The 18,039-nt window shown below is 41.2% G+C and overlaps 1 protein-coding gene across 4 annotated transcripts in view; it reads left to right on the top strand.

Annotated features, from left to right (window-relative positions):
- LOC148040135 (methyltransferase) overlaps window positions 1–18,039 on the top strand; it is a 77,479-nt gene that overhangs the window by 31,545 nt on the left and 27,895 nt on the right. For 2 of the 4 annotated variants that reach the window (XM_087696954.1, XM_087696972.1), the window contains exon 7: window positions 15,282–15,459. In XM_087696954.1, coding sequence (XP_087553080.1) covers window positions 15,282–15,459 — 178 coding nt within the window. The remainder of the gene's footprint in view (window positions 1–15,281; window positions 15,460–18,039) is intronic. The other 2 variants (XM_087696945.1, XM_087696962.1) reach the window with 1 other exon arrangement.

The raw sequence follows: 18,039 nt of genomic DNA, 5'->3' as shown, positions 1-18,039 counted from the left end.
CCCCAAAGGGAATGAGGTAAGTCTCGATGCTATAGCATCAATCCGGGCCATCTCCAGTATGATCCGATTCATACACTCCACCACACCATTCTCAGATGGTGTGTTCGAATGGGTATACTCTACCCGCATGTTGTGATTCTTGCAAAATTGAGAAAAGAGGTGAGAAGAAAACTCTCCACCATGATCAGCTTGAGCATCACGAATTTTGAAGGTCGTTTGCTTCTCAGTAAACACCTTCCAATGGCAGAAACGGGAGTATGTTTTGCTCTTGTACTCCAAGAAGTACAGCCACACATAATGATTGAAGTTGTCAACAATCAACATCAAGTACTTGGCCTTCTCAAGGGAGGCTGTGCCCATAGGTCCGCAAAGGTTGTTGTGAACCAACTTGAGCGGTGTAGAAGTCCTCTGAGTGGCAACCTGTGGATGTTGTTGCCGATGCTGCTTGCCCCTCAAGTAGCTAGGGCAAAGGGTGTGAACAGGAGGGAAATCTGGAAATCCCACCACCATCTTCCTTTGAGAGGCTTTTTGGATCACATCCATGTTCAAATGACCATACCGAGCATGCCAAAGTAGCCTAAGCTCGTGGGAAGGCCTCGTGGCCAAGACTGTGAGCATATACTAAAGAGCTGCACCTGTGTAGACTCATCCTCCATTGTAACTCCATCTCTAGTGAAGACCACATGTGTAGCTAACTGGGTAAGACCATAGATACATAGAAGGTTAAAGCCCAAACCAGGTATATAAAGAACTTTGACAAAGGAAGACTGCTTGTCTGGTAATAGGGGAATGGTCCCCAATCCATGAATTGGAACCATAGAGTTGTCACCAATTGTGACAGTGCTTCTTTTGGAACTCAAGTCATGAAGCCAATCCTATCAAAAGGTCATGTGAGAAGAAGCTGCACTATCCATGAGCCACGGCTTCTCCTGAGTGGAAGAAGCAAGGGTTGTATTTTGCTTGACAAAGACATGTACGAAAACAGACTCTCTAGCAACAGGTGCAGCTTTCGAATCCTTGGAATCCTTCTCCTTCGGCTTCAAATGGGGGTACTTCTACCAGCACTTCTTCTTGGGGTGAGTGTCCTTCTCATAGTGTGGGCACTTGGGCTTCTTCTCCTTCTTCTCATCCTTTTTGTCCTCTTGCTTCTTGTCCTTGGCCTTCTCCTTCTTCTTCTTACTGCCACTGGTACTTGCAGTAAAATCCTTGGAGGAGCCAGAACCACTAGTCTCTCCCTCTCTGAGTCGCTCATCATGCTCCAAATCGAACCTAGGAGATGGGAGTTGCATCAACAAGATCATAGCCATATCCTCAACGGATATCTTCTTTCCAAGAGAGGCAAGCTCACCTCTCATGTCCTCCATCTTTGTGATGTGTTTCTTCATAGAAGGAGAGTCATCATCAAGACTAAGCATCCGCAACTTCTTCTCAAGGGAAATCTTGTGGGCAAAGGTCTTGTGTTGATACAAAGACGAAAGCTTGTGTCACACCTCTGCCGCGGTCTTCAACTTGCGAATATGAACTAGAACAGAGTCCTGAACACATAAACAGAAAGGATTGGGCTCGAGAGTTAAGCGAATCCCATAAGGCACCACGGTCTAGCCAGGTACCATCAATTGGATCCTCTTGAGGGCGGGGAATAGGCTTGGAAATGAGCTCCCAAAGATCAAAGGTGTCGAGGATGCACTCCACCTTGCAAGACCACAATGAATAGCCAATACCGTTCTCAACTCCAAAGGGCATGTTTGAGTGGTTTAATGGATATGAGATTCATGTTGTCTCTGCGGAGATGTTAGAGACTTCAAGCTTAGTTCACATTCGTGAGTTACCTCTTGATGAGGTGATCATAGAGGCCCACCATATCCGACCCAACACATCATCTCTTGTTTGGATCGTGGATAGTGGAGCGACCCATGTCATGATGCCCATCCAAGACACTTATGTTTCCCGAGCCTGTACAGCTAGAGATATTTGATGTGGGAACAACTCCTTGGTCAAGATCCAAGGTCTAGGTTGCTTGAAGTTTGATATTGAGGAAGGCCATGATCTTGCTTTGCTGGACGATGTCTACTATGTCCTCCCAGCTTGGAATGAACTTGTTGTCCATTTAGCAACTTTGCCAAGTGGGGTGAGCCATTTTCTTTACAAGGGCCATAGTTGAGGTCATAGACTCTTAGACTGGTTTGGTGATTGCTTGTGGTGAACACCCTAGTGGCCTTTACATGATGAGCTTGGCTTTCTGGTTCTTGTTTTGGGCTTGAGAGGGGGTATTGAGCTAAGAAAACATTACATGCTGATAAGCCACTTAAAACAGCCCCAACAAGGTTAATTAATCAATTTACTGAAACTTTCATTAAAAGAAATGTGTTCCTAGAGCTGTCTACCATTTGGCGTCTGTCTTCCAGCCTTCTACTGCTGTTCAAAACTGATTCCAGCCTACCATTGATCGTCTGCCAATTGGCAACTGCTGGTGCAGATTTCTGTCCAGCCTGCATTTACCGATTTCTCACCTTCTACTACTGTTGAACAACCTAATTTGCTACTGCCGTGCTGTCTACACCAGTGTGGAGGCTGCATTTTGCTGCAGATTGCTCCCCCTTACCTGCCATGTTGCCCTAAATCTGCGTTTTGTTGCTGACTGCTTCTGTACAATTGGCACATTGTTTAGCATACTTGCATTTTGTTATTTTACATCATGTGCTGCCTGTTTGCAACTGATCTGGCCATCACAGGTTGGGTTTGCTATTGCCAGGAATATTTGGAGGCTGCGTGTTGTGTCTTGAGATCCATTAGGAGTATGACACTCTCTTTCACTGGTACTCTGTGTCTCGATCCTTGAGACACGATAGTTCGGGGGTTAGTTTTTACCTTGCATAGTGTGCTTGCTGTGTTGAGCATTGTATCTATTCATTCATTCACTATTGAGTTTCATTATCTTTTGTGTTCATTTTTTTTGTGTTAACTCTAACTTTAATTGTGTTTCTTTATTAGTTTGTGTGTTTGTCGTAGAATTGTGTTTTTATTCCGTAGATGATCATTTTTATACACCTCTAGCTCTTAATTCCATTTTGATAGGGGTTGGCTATATTGTCTTGGTGGTGACAAGATTTTGATTATAGCATGCTTCATTGACACTAATTTTTTTTGTATATTATATCATCATCTGCATCATAAGGATGACCATGGTGGTTGTAAAAGGGCGGTTGGTTAAGGAAACAATTCCCTTATAAGGGCACTGTTCAAATTGCACTATTGCGTAGCATTTTGCATGAGCATGACGTCTTGCATTGCCCTTTGCATTACTCTATGCATTACTCCATGCATTGGTATTTTGTTATTGTAAACATGCATATGTGCCTCTTTATTCCTTTTTAGTTAGAGAGTGGTTGGCTTTGGATTCACCATATTCACAATAGCTTCCATGGCAGTCTTCTAGACTAGTTTTGTGGCTCTCACTACCAAATCCCCTCATAGCTTCCTTCACCATCAACATCCACGGGTGGTCATGATAGCTTGTCCATTTTGTGATATATTGGGTCTAACCATCCCTTTTATACTCTCCCTAGGGGTATAGATTGTCACGGACATGCCATGATCAAGTGTGTGGATTAATTCTTACTCATGCCACATGAATTCGCAGCCCATGCGAACACACTCTTAACAGGACATCCTTAAGCTAACATGCGAACCTAGCCTTGCCATGTGAGCATAGAACCTTCTAGAAGATATGCCATGCTGTCGCCTACATCATCGATGATGTCATCATGGAACATTCTAGAAGATGTTTAACCGCCCTCCAACACCTATAAAAGGAGGGGCTCGCTATAGGACTTCTTAGTCTTGCTAATCATAATCTTGGAAGCTCAAGGAGTTGAGACCTCCAAGTAAGTAACTTCGAGTTCTAGTTCTAGTTCTTGTCTAGTCATGGTATCTAGTCTTGTCTTATCTTCCATTATACTCCTGTTGTCTTGTCACCTTGTAAATTGGTAGTATGAGATCTTGTCTAATATTATCTTGTATCTTGTTCATCCTCGTCGAGAGAGATCTTGTAATTCTGATATCTTCTATCCATACCTATGGTCCAGGGTTGTGGGGTTTCCTGTATCTTGTTAAGTTATCATGGTACCTTGTGCCCCTACGTGGAATTATTTAATAATTAGAATTCTTGTAACAAATCTTGCATCTAGTCTAGTCTCTCATGTACAATCTAGTGATTCCATAACAGTTTGGCAAGTCTACTTTCTGGTCCTATTGAGCAACATGGAGACGACCCTTGAAAGAATTGTGACTTCCCTTCAAAACCTCCAACAACAAATTCAAGACTTGAATGAACGACAAGTAGAACTTGAAATAGAACACCCTATGCATCTAGGCCTTGTGTTTTAAGAGATGCAAGACTAGATTGGAGACTTGCGGAACAACAGAGGAAGTGATCAGATGATTCCGTGTGTGTATCAACCCTAACAAGAGAACCCAAGATCAACATGCTAGAGGGATTCATGCAACAAGTAAAGCTCTATATCCGCATGCAATCGAATAGGTGTCTAGATGATGCTTCCAAGGTGGGATTCATTGGGACTTTGCTTTGTAGTCAAGCATTGTCATGATTTGCCCCAATCTTGGAAAAGAATATGTTAGCACTTTATAACTACGAGACATTTCTTTGTGAGCTCACTTTCACATTTGGAGATGTAGACACTGGTCAAGTAGTAGAAATAAAACTTCGGAAGCTATGACAAGGTAACTGCCCTGCCTTTGCTTATGCATCTAAATTTAATCTATGACCTCACTTGGCATGAGGAGTATTTTATAGCCAATTCAAATGGGGTCTTCAAGACGACATCAAAGACCTCGTACTCACTATGCCTGAGGCAAAAACACTCTACGATTATATCATGCAAGCCATCTAGTGTGATAATATATTATTCGAGAGGAAGTAAGAAAAATAGGAAGAATTAAGGCCTTGCCAATGGAATCTATCCCCAATTAGAGACCCAATGAGAGAAGAAACCAATCCTAAACCGATACAAATAGATAATACCGAATTCTAGCCCTTGATCCCATAAGAAAAGCAAAGACAAAGAGAGAATCATCTATGCCTATATTATGGAAATCTTGTACACATCTCCCTAAATTGCCTAGATAAGAGGGCATGAATCTCAAGAGTTGCTGTAACCATCCTCGAGTAGGAAATTGAGGAAATGCAGTTGTAAATGAGACTGTACAACTGGACCTAGATATAAGAAAGGGTCTCTTGATCCCAACTACGCCCATGGAAACTTTCTTTGTCATAGCCCAGATGATCCTGTTGAGAAAGACCCTTTTCCTCAAAGCGTTGGTTGACTTCGGGGCCTCCGCATGTTTCATTGATGATGGCTTTGTGAATAGATACCAAATTCTAGTACTCCAAAAGACCAATCTTGCAACAATTAAAGTTGTGAATGGAAGATCTCTAGCATTTGGAGATATTACCAAGGAAACCCAACCACTCATGGTAACTCCTGGCGATCCCAAATCTCGTGTATGCTTTAATGTCATATCGAGTCTCACAAATCCAATCATCCTTGGGATGCCTTGGCTAAAGAAACACAACCCAGAAATTGATTGGGTTAAGCAAAAGATTACATGTCGTGAAAATCAAGGAAAGTCCGTGTATCTAGGAGCCAAAGCCTTTATGCACACAACAAAGTAGGAACTGACCTACATGATATATCACATACCAACTCAAGAATTTAATAAGGACGAGTTAGTCAGGCTACCAAGCAAGTATCAAGAATTCCAAGATGTCTTTGAAAAGAATAATGCTGATCTCGTGCCTAAACACAGACCATATGATTGTGCTATAGAACTCCATGAGGAGGCTCAACCACCTTTTGGACCCATCTACAAGCTATCCCTTGAAGAACTAGCTGAACTACACAAGAACATTGATGAGAACTTAGCCAAGGGGTTCTGTTCGTGAAAAAGAAAGACGGGTCACTTCGAATGGGTGTGGACTATCGAGGACTCAACAAGATAACATTCGAGAATTGATACCCTTTGCGGTTGATACCAAAGCTCTTGGAACGCCTTGGAAAAGCCAAGATCTTTACAAAGATTGATCTATGAGGGGCTTACAATCTTGTACGGATCAAAGGAGACGAATGGAAGACATCCTTGCGCACAAGGTATGGTCACTTCGAGTATGTTGTTATGGCATTCGATCTCACTAATGCTCCTGTAGTCTTTCAACATATGATGAATGATATCTTTCAAGAGCATCTAGATGATTTTGTAGTTATATACTTGGATCATATCTTGATATTCTCAAAAGATTCAAAGGAGAATGAGCACCATGTAAAATTAGTTTTGGAAAAGCTTGGAGAAAAAAGACTATATCCAAAACTTGAGAAGTGTTTTTTCCATCAGACAAGTGGAATTCTTGGGGTACAATGTCTCCCAGAGAGGAATCTTTATGGACCCCAAGAAGATCGAGACTATTCTTGGTTGGTAGACACCCACATGTGTTCGTGATGTCCAATGTTTCCTTGGTTTTACCAACTTTTACAGGACATTTATTGAGGATTACTCAAAGATACTCACACCACTCACTAGACTCATAGGAAACTCAAAGTTCTCATGGACCCCAGAAGTTGAGAAGGCCTTCCAGACCCTGAAGACTAGTTTCACCACTACCCCAATCCTAGTCCACCCAAATTCTACCTAGCCCTTTTCTTGGATATAGATGCATTAGACGATGCCTTAGGAGCCATCTTGTCCTAGCATGGAGATGATGGTCATATGCATCTAGTGGCATTCTACTTGAGGAAGTTCTCACCTCCAGAAATAAACTATGAGATCCATGACAAAGAACTCCTTGCCATTGTAGATGCCTTTGATGCCTCGATAGCTATCCTTCACCTTCGAGTGATTACTTCGATAGCCCACTGCGTCGAGGATTGCATTTCACTCCCTTCCCTGTGCAACTTCCATACAGGTGCCGTTACATGAGTTAGATTTCTTCTCATAGCATGATTCAGTGTATCATCACCTTGTTCTTCTTGTGTTTTTGAGTTTTTGTTCTCTCTTAGTGTTTGTAGTACACACTTTGTGTTTCCCCCTGTAAACCCTACTGTGTCTCTGCATGGTCGCATATTTTGACAATAGAGAACAATAGGCTCTCACATTTGTGGAGGTAACTGGCCTCTTGTTGCAGGAGGAACAGACTCGGAAGAACATGGCTATGAGATGGAGTGGTGTAGCTATGCTCTCTAGGTATAAAAGCAGAGGCAAAGGCAAGCAACAAGTGAAAAATTAGCCTAAGGCTCAGACAACCATCTGGTAAGGTTGCCCAAAACACAGACAAAGAGAAAAAGAAAGGTAAATGCCACTATTGCAAGAGGCTCGTCCATTACATAGACGAATGTAGAAAGAGGTTAGCAAAGGAGAAAAAGGACTCCGGCCTGGTTGTCCAGGTAACATGAGCCATTGGGGATTCAATTGGTGATGCTACTAGCAACTTGGTTGAGGAGGATTATGCATTTCTCACTTGCAGTTATGATACGTCTATGGTTGATTCAACATTTAGTGTGCAACATACATGGTATTTTGATAGTGGGGCATCTAGGCACATCACTTCTTAGAAGTGTTTGTACATATCCATGCAAGTAGCTCTTGCGGGGAAGAGACTTTCTTGTGCAAATAGCTCTAGTTACGATGTTTGTGGCATTGGTACAATTGTTATCACTTCTGTAGATGGATTAGATTTTCAGCTTATGGATGTATTATTTGTGCTTGAGATTACTAAAAACCTTCTTTCAGTTTCATCTTTCAATAAGCAAGGCTTTTAGGTAATCTATGAAGATAAGTGCATTGTTAGAGATAGAGGGCTTGATTATGCTTTTCATTTGCTAGGTACTTTGTAGAAGGGTCTATTTTTGTTGGATATGTATGAGAAGTGATCTCATCGTGCTGTGATAGTCAGTACACTTATTCCCACTATGTAGAATACGGAGCTTTGGCATGCTCAATATGGTCATATGAGCTTTGGTAATTTGATGACACTTCAATGTTGTCAGATGGTGGATGCTTTGCCTCTAGTTGATACTCTACCTCCCCATGCATGTGAGGGGTGTATATTGGGAAAAATGTGTTGCTTTGCTTTTAAGAATGATGGTGCAGTGTGTGCTGTCTAGAAACTGCAGTTAATATACTTTGATGTGTGTGCTCCTATGCAGACTAGAGCTCTCAATGGTCATTTGTATTTTGTCACTTTTATAGATAACTATTCTTGTTACACATGGGTGTATGGCCTCAAGGCAAAGTTAAATATATTTATGCACTTCGAACATTTGGCTGCTCATGTTTGGAGAGCAAAGGCTATTGTTTGTATGATCCTTGCATTCGAAAGTTTTTTGTGAGCAAAGATGTCATTTTTGCTGAAAATGTAGCCTATTCTCAGGATTAGTTTGAGATGCCAACCATCTAGGAGACTAATGATGTCTTTGAGGGTCTTTTGCCACTTGCATTGGGATTTGTGCCTACTTTAAATGCAGAAATAGATGAATTACAGCAAGCTGTTGTTGCTCCACTTGCCCCAGATCAGCCCTTGGTTGATCCTTTTTTGCCTCCGATAGTGGACCAAGCTGTTGAGCAAGAAAGGGCTGCTATAAATGCAGCAAAAACAGTCCTAAGATGGCTGTTACAAATCCTCCAAGAGAGTAAGACTGATGCTTCTGTGCCTGAACACACCAGAAAGGCTGCTAGATAGGCTGCTCATGATGCAATGGGAGATGTGTTTTATGGAAAATTTGGAAGTAGATGCTTTTTTTGATGAGCATGCATTCATGAGCTCACTTTTGAATGAGGATGAGCCTACTTCATTTGATGACAATAACATAATGTCTTATGGAGGGATTTCCATACTAACACTTATGACAGAGATTAGTGCATTGCCATAGTTGATGATATTGTTTTGTGCCTCAGTGCAGTTTAGCTTCTATATTGGGTTCTTCAAGAGAAATTCATGCGCCTTTGCCAAGGATTCCATCGTTCATTCTAGCCAGAGGGCATTCAGGTCCTAATTGACAATGTCTCTTGTTATAATGTATTCTAGTAGCCATTTTGGAACTCTGGCTGGAATGATGATGGCCTTGTTATAGGTGAAGAGGTGATGGAATACTTGTGCTATGATCCTGAGTTCTTTATCAATGATATGGTAGGATGTATATTGGTTGTAGGCCATGGAAGAGGGACTCCATTGCTACTAATGGTCCTTGGGATCTTGTTGTGTTGCTTCTTGGCAAGAAGGCTATTGGCACTAAATGGGTTTTTAAACTCAAATGCGAGGCTAATGGTTCAATTGATAGGTACAAGGCACACTTGGTTGCCAAAGGATATGCTCAGAAAAAAGGCACAAATTTTGAGGAGACTTTTGCTCCTACATCAAGCATGAGTATAGTGAGATGTGTTATTGCTATGGTTGCCCATTATGGATGTAGTTGTACATTACGACAACATTTCTTAATGGTGACCTTCATGAGAATGTCCATATATGACAACCTCTAGGATTTGTGGTTAAAGGCAAAGAGCACTTGGTTTGCAAGTTAAACAAGGTTGTATATGGCTTTATACAAACACCTTGTGCATGGTATTCGAAGATAGATGCTTATTTGAATAGCAAAGGGTTCAAGAACAATCCAATTGCTCCTACTCCATACATTAAGAATGAAGGGGGGGTGGGGGGGGGACTTGTTGGGCATCATTCTTTATGTAGATGATATGCTCCTCACTGGACTTGAAGAGGATAGAATTGCAAATTTTAAAGTTGAATTGAAAAATACATTTGCTATGTCAGATATGGGCCTCTTATATGGGGATTGAGTTCACCCAAAATTAGTATGGTATTTATTATCATGTCATAGTGACAGTGCATGGAAAATGAGATGATTGATGTTGCAATTTATAGCTAGGCTATTGGATGCCTTGTTTAGCTTTGGAATACATGCGTTGACATACAAATTGTAGTATCTTAGGTGAGCAAGTCTATACGTAGCCTAGGTATAGATCATTGGTAAGTGGTCAAGTAGATCTTTCATTCCTTGCAAGGTACTTAGATACATGGCTTGATACTGCCGCCGGGGGTGGGGGTGGGTTGGGGGGAGACTTGAAGCTATAGGCTTACAATGATTCAGATTGGTTTGGAGATTTAGATACTCGATAGTCTACTAGTGGATATTGTTTCTTTTTGGGCCGTTTATTCATTTCGTGGCTTAGTAACAAACAACCTATAGTGGCCACCTTGTCTTGTGAGATAGAGTATAGGGCAGCCTTCATAGCAACAATAAAATGTGCATGGTTGTGTAGATTGTTAGCTTATCTACATATTTTATCGGAGGGCATCCATTCTCTCCGATAGTTAAGAGTGCTATTGCAGTAGCATGAAATCCTTTGTTTCATACTCACACAAAACACATTGAGCTTCATTACATTATGTTAGAGAGGGATCTTATGCAAGAGAGATCAGCTTGATGTATGTTCCCACATGGGAAATGTTGTAGACATTTTTACCAAAGCTTTACCATGTGAGAAGTTTGAGGCTTTTCGCAAGACCTTGAAGTTATTACCCTTTGGTGATTGATGATCCTTGTATTCCATCACATTGGCATTGGAGGGGGATGTTAAACTTTGCTAATTTTGGGTAGTCCCCATGCCCAATGTAATTCATGTGGTGTCCGGACACTTAGTGTCAAAGTGTGGTGTGTCTTAGGACTTTGATGTGGTGACACTAGGCCCTAGAGTTAAGTTTATTTGACTCTAGTCAAGGTGTGGAAGGTTGGTTAGGTGAACCTTAGAGCTTGGTTGTACTTTCACTTTGCCATTATTACTTGAGCTAATACACTTTCTTCAGCTCACATTGTCAATGTCTACTATCTCTTGTTTCTATCTTCTTCATAGCCAATTGGTTTCTCACATCGGCAGCACTTGAACTACTCTTGGGAGAAGCATCCACTAGGCATTGAAGAGATGGAGGACGAGTGGATTTGATGGAGGGAGAAGATGAATAAAAGTGTGTGCGGATGAATGAAGTCTATGCTTTATTTTTGCAGGCACTAATCAGTCTAGGGTGGCACCCTAGAAGCCTTTTTTGAGGCTGCAAGTTTGAAACCAAATGGGAATTGAGGAAAAGAAATGCACTTAATGACTAGGGTTTCTCAACATTAGATATATCTCGAGGCTGTTTGTTGCATTTCGGGATCCATTAGAGTACAACACACTTTAAGCTCATACTTTGCGTCGGTCCTAGAGACACGGGAGTTCGGGGGTCAGTATTTCACCTTTGCATAGTGTGTTGCCGCATTGAGCATTGTATTTATTCATCATTCGTTCATTCATTATCTTCTTCAATGTTTGTTGTCTCTAAGTTGCCCTAACCCTAACTGTGTTTTGTATTAGTCTGTGCTTTCTTGTATGATTGTGTTTGTCATTTGTAGATGAGCATGTTTATGAAAATGAATCTTCTCATTCTTTTTGAGTGATAATTTGGCTAAATGCCTTTATAGACTTGATTCGTATGACCAACTTGTTGACAATGATGTTCGTCATGCTTTTTCAGCCAATGCTTCTATGTTAGACATTCATTTATGGCTTTTGAAGCTTGGGTACACCAATAATTGTGCATTGCTGAAGTTATACTCTTAAGATCATTATGCCAGATAATATGTTTTTTGATCTTTCCAAGATCACCGTGCCAAGTGTCATATTTGTAAAGGTTGTCCCCTCGGTAAGATGCATCACTTCTCTTTTCCAAAGGATGCTCAAGTAGGTACTTTGTCAATATTGCATCTCACTCACAGTAATATTGAGGTCATATGTGGACAACATCTATTAGAGGCTTCCATTGTTACCTCCATTGATGATTAGTCTAGATACACTTGAGTTTTTGGTTTCAGATCCAAGCTAGAAGTATTTACTTGCTTTAAAAATTTATTGTTTTGGTGGTGAACCAAAACAGCGCACACATTGAGGCCGTTAGCACCGATAGGAGGGTGAGTGTTTTCCCAAGCAACTTTTTGAATATATTGCATCCCGTTGCATCACTCGAAAGTGTACAATTTCTTACTCCCCTCAACAAAATGGAGTAGCAGAACATAAGACTTGGTCTTCTATGGAGATTGCTAGGGGCATGCTCAAGAGTAAGAACTTGCCTAATACATTTTGGTTGGTTGTAGGTATGTGTGCAGCTTATGTTTTGAACAAGTGCCCTATAAGTGCCTTGAAGACCATTACTCCCTTATGAGGCTTAGACAAGCTCTAGGCTCTCTATTGCTCACATAAGGACCTTTGGCTGTTTGGCATATGCTCTTGTGCCTTCTCAGAAAAGGCATAAGCTTGATGACAAGGCTGTCTGTTGCATCTTTACTGACTATGATGTGAAAGCAGAGGGTATATTTTGTTTCATCCTTCAACGAGCAAGGTTATCCTTTGAAAAGATGTTATCTTTGTTGAACATTTTACTTGTCATTTACTGGAGACTTCTATGTTTGCTAGATAGCTTTGACTCTCCTTTACATCAACGGTCAAAGAACTTTGGCCATTGCATGGAGTCTAGTTTTCCATGTCCATGCTAAGCATATTGATATGCACTATCGTTATGTTTGTGGGTGCATATCGGTAGGAGATATTCAGTTGGCATATGTATCCACTGATGATAACTTGGCATGTGTTTTTATGAAGGCTCTTCCTTGACCAAAGTTCTAGGCTTTTTGGTAATCCTTTACATCAACGGTCAAAGAGCTTTGGCCATTGCATGGAGTCTAGTTTTCCATGTCCATGCTAAGCATATTGATATGCACTATCGTTATGTTTGTGGGTGCATATCGGTAGGAGATATTCAGTTGGCATATGTATCCATTGATGATAACTTGGCATGTGTTTTTATGAAGGCTCTTCCTTGACCAAAGTTCTAGGCTTTTTGGTAATCTAGTTATAGGCTGCTATCTTCCTTTGGACGAACTTGTGCAACCATGTTGATATAGATTTTCTAAGGTTTGTTATGTTTTCCTAGATTTGTCAGCCCATATGATGGAGGGGTATTTGTTGGCTACCTCATGGGCTACTCAATGATACCCTTAGTCCCATGGTTTGGGCTCCCTAGCTAGAGTCTTGGCTTTGAGTGTTGCTTAGAACTATTAAGGTAGTTAAAACAACTAGCATAGCTAGGGCTAGGGTTTGCTTGGACACTTAATACAGTCACTCCTAGTGTTTTCTATTTAATGACCTTTTGTGCACTTTAGCACAATCAGTGTGGTTCATTAGTCATTTATCTTTGATTCATTAATTGGGTACACTCATTGATCTTTGTGATTGAGTATTCTTGTTCTTCATCTCTCTCTCTCACACACACACACACACACACACACACACACACACACACACACACACAATATTACTCCACACTTGGGTCAACAGACAAGTAGTGGCACTCAAGGAATCCTTGATCTCAAAGCCTCTATTTGGATAGCCACATGCTCCACTTGTGCTTGAAGGGTTCTAATTGTTTACTTCGGCTTTTCTTACTTGATTCATGGACCATTGGCTATGCTTCATTAATAAAGTATAGCTTGGAGATGCTACTTCTTGGGAAGGGGTGTTGGATCAAATTCTTGGATGCAAAAGGAAAGAAACGAAGAAAGTATAGGGTGACCTGCAGCACACAATTGCATGACCACAAGGTCGTGTACCCAAGGAAGCTAAATCCATATCTCTTGTTACCTGTAAAAGGTAGAAGTCATAGTTGTAGAGGATGAGGCTGACTGTAGATTTGCCTTGGAATTCGAGTTGTTCTTGTGCTCGTTGGTTCTTCTCATGGCATTAGTTGGCGACATGTCTTATTTACTTGCCTATGAGACACTTTCTCTCTTCCTGCAGCTTTTGTGTCTCCTCTTGAGCAATGAACCTCTTTGGAGAATCTCTTCTAGAATTGCCCTTCCCTTTTTTTAAACATCTGAGTCCTGAGGCTTGAAAATCTTTGATTAATTAGGTTGATCAGCCTTCTTTTGCCTCTCCAAGTTTTTGGTATATAGGGGCCACCTCCATTGCCCACCTTAAGGGATGCAGGTCTTTGTGCCTGCATATTAAAAGCCAAATCTGTTGACAAACTCAGGCACATTGAATGTGAGAAGGATACATAAGTAGCAGCTTAGTAAAGCATGTGCAAAATTGTGATGTGTACCTCTTCTGTCTCTGACTGAGTGATTCCCACTCTTTTCTTTGCTGCAACTTGTTTTGTGGTGGTGTGAAGTATTGAAGAATGGCAGAACATCACAGCCCAAGTGCTCACATGGTGGGCCTTCAAGTATGATTCCCAGCAGAGAGCAGCTTCACCTTGAAGACTCTTTTGTAAATGAAGAATCTTGAATCCTTTGTTCATCCCCAAGTACTCACATTGTGGGTCTTCAAGTATGACTCCCAAGAGAGATCTACTCTGTTGATAAGACTCTTCTGAATCTTGAATCCTGTGTTTGCTATATGGAAGTGAGGGCACTATTCACCTTCTTCCCAAAATTGTATATTTTGTGATGCTGGATCTAGCTCTATCGAACTTGAGGCTTCATTTGAAGAAATTCTAGCTCAGTTTTACATGAGCCTGAAGTTTTGTATGATGATGCCTAAGCTTGGGCAACTCTAGCTTAGTGTCACATAGGCACAGGAAACCTCTAGCAATTGCCATCAACTTGAGGTTGGGAATTTATCTAGCTTAATCACATTTGAGCTTGCATATCAGTACCTTTTTCATCAAGGTTCAAGTTGCATTTTAGTTTTGGATGGTGCTTCCACTTTTCCATAATCCAAGTTAAATCTCTTGAAAATTGGAGTAATAGTTCTTGTACAAGAAAGTGGTGGTGATAAGTATTCTCAATTGCTTGTATAGAACTGATGTGACTGTCTAGAATACTTCACGGACTAACATCATGGCTTCCCTCAATCATGCTTTGGTTCGGGCTTTATAAGAATTATAGAGAGGAGAGGATGAAAGTCAGCCTTCATAAGGAACATGACTGTGATTATGGATATCTGTTGCCTTGTCTGCAGATTTTTGGCTAAGTTTTGTATCTTGTAATCGCCTGTTGAAGTTATCCTTATAAAGAATAATGCTAGATTCAGTCTTCTTGTTCTTATTGTGCACTATACTTTTTTCTTTTAAGTCCTTACAAAATTTTAGAGCTGTATTCAATAGCTGAGGGATCCTTAATGATTATAGGAACACAATGCTAATTTATGCTTATTTTGTCTGGAATCAGATTTGGCTTTAAGATGTTGCTATCCCAACTCAGTGCATGCTTATTCCAAGAGTTTATGCTCAGTCAAGATAAAAGGTGGCGTGAACGTACCTGAAAGTGTAGCATCACCCACATTTGATGGACTCGCAATTGCAACATGCTGTCACCATCTTTGCCAGTGGAAATCTTATGTCAGTAGGTATTTCTGCCTCTTTCAGTGCTGCAAAATCCTGTAGGACTGGTTCAAACCAGGCCTTCCAGTGATGGAACACATTCCTGACAGGACTCAACATACTATGCCATTGTGTCTTATTGTTTGCTTTTGGCAAAAACATCGAGACAATCTTTACATATTTTTCTGTTGTCAAAATCAGACATAGCGAGGTGTTCAAAATCAGACATAGTGAGGTGTTCAAGATCTGAATCAAGATATTTTGAGTGATCTTTGCATGGTAGGCATCACCATATGTTGACCCTGGTGCTTATTAGACTATTGAAGGGGAAACAATTTCTTAGCCAAAGAGGGACATTATGATCCCATACAAGTTAGGAGAAAATAATATATGATGTTCCAAGCCTTCCAGAAGGCCTCCCATTCCATTCATGTGGCTTTACTGTGTTTTGCCCGTTTTTGATGGGTGATGAGAGTGCGATTATCGATATCATTTAGATGCTGCTAATGGTCTGAGCTCCGTTGACTGTCTCTATGAAAGGTCTGACCACATTAACTTTTCAAATTTGCATGTGCCATGCTTGCTATGAGTGTTCATGTGTGTCATGGGATTGCTGAGGTGTCCTTATTTTGCTGGCTACTTGACTGTGCCTCTGAGGTTGCAGCCCAGGGTTTGAACTGTCACACACAATGAACTCACTTACTAGCTCAAACCACTTAGCCTACAACCTCATTGACAAGGCATCCTTATTTTGTATGATGTATGCTGAGTCCTGATTGATTATGCGAGCCATGCTTGTTATTATTAGGGCTCACTATGACTTTGTGTTTTGAAAAATCTTTACATTTGTTGAAAAGAAAAGGTTGAGAAAAAGCTTCAAATATCATTCAGGGTGCCGTTAATTTATGGGTCGAGTTATTGAACTCATGGCTTTGAATAAAGAAATCCCCATGAACATCACAATGTTGTTCCCTTTCCAGGTTATGAAGTAGGTTGTTTCCATCATTCCATCCTGTTGCCATAGGAGCATAAAGAAATACTCGAACACAGAATACAAACACAATCATATGACAAAGTAGAGATTGATAAGAGAACTAAGTAGGTTTAGGGTAACTCAGAGACAATGAACATTGAAGATGAATGAATAAATACAATACTCAATGTAGTAAACACCCTATGTAAGGTGAATACGGAACCTCAAACTCTTTTTCTTTGAAGGACCGAGACAAAGGGTATGAGTTGGAGAGTGTATCTGTGAGAGTGCACAATAGAAAAAGGAACATGAATACAGAGAGGAGATAGCAGGAAGATGAAGGAAGAAAGAAATCTACACAGATTGAAATAAATGCTGAATACAAATGGAAGGACTGATCAGTCCCTGCACACACCCCAAGGCATTGGTGAGGGCACTGGATCTGGCTGGAAATGATGAAGACAGCAGTAACACCAGAGATGGAGGAGTATACCCGAAGTCGGAGGAGCAACTTGCAAAAGATGATCTGCCCCAGCCAAAGTGCCTGCTATAAATAACAGAAAACATGTCAAACTGGCCAACCTGATGCTAACTGACCAGCTGCCAGCTGGCTGACTGCATTAAAGTCGGCAGCATATAAAAATGCCAAAAAAATCAGTTTGACATGGAATAAAAATCTGGGGAGACTGGTCTGATAGGGTGGCGTGGGTTGGGAAATGCAGAATGCTCAAGATACTCCAGAAATACACACTAAAAAGCCAGAACTGCCACATCTCCATCAAACTCTGATAGGAGCTCACAACTAGGAGAGGACAGATTGACATGCCCAACAATCTCATGTGATGAAGCATAGAAGCATTGGGTAAAGGCTTCATGAAGAGATTTGCTGCATTATCCTTAGGAGGACAGTAGGCCACTGCTAACTCAGAATCCATGATCCACTCTCAAACATAGTGGTATTGAACCTTGATGTGCTTTGTGCAAGCATGAAACACTAGGTTCTTCGCTAGAGCAAGGGCACTCTAGTTGTCCATGTGTAACTTGGTAGGTTCTGTCTATGAAAAGAGAATCTCCACCAACAAGCGATGGAGCCAAACTGCCTCCATAGCTTTAGAACAAAGGGCACGATACTCAGCCTCTATAGATGAAAGGGCCATAGTAGGTTGCTTCTTACTGCTCCAAGCAATAGCTCTGTGTCCAAGGGAGAAGGCATATCTAGTAGTGGATTGTCTTGAATCCACATCACGTGCTTAATCGGAGTCAGTCCATCTAAAAAGAGTGGCCCCCTCTCCATACATGATCCTATCGGATCGAGTTCCTTGTAGGTAGTGCAGAATGTGTAAAGTGGCTCACTAGTGAGCATGAGTAGGAGTCTTTATGAAAGAAAAAAACAAAGCCACCACAAAAGAGATGTTGGCCGGCCAAGTGTGGATGAGCTAGATCAAAGAGCCAACTAGGCGCATGTAATGGGTGGCATCACTAAGGGGATCTCTTGATGCCATTAGCTTGGACTCTAGATCCATGGAGCAAGAAATAGGTTGACACTTGGCCATACCAAACTTTAAAAGAAGCTTGGAGATGTACCTGTCCTAGAAAGTAAAACTGCCTTGTTCCATTTGATAGATCTCCAATC

This window comes from Lygodium microphyllum, chromosome 2 (assembly GCF_053477565.2).
Source record: "Lygodium microphyllum isolate KBCC chromosome 2, Lygodium_microphyllum_v1.1.10, whole genome shotgun sequence".
NCBI classification, from domain to species: domain Eukaryota; kingdom Viridiplantae; phylum Streptophyta; class Polypodiopsida; order Schizaeales; family Lygodiaceae; genus Lygodium; species Lygodium microphyllum.
Note: the sequence above shows the minus strand (reverse complement) of the source record. Positions and strands in the feature narration are given on the sequence as shown.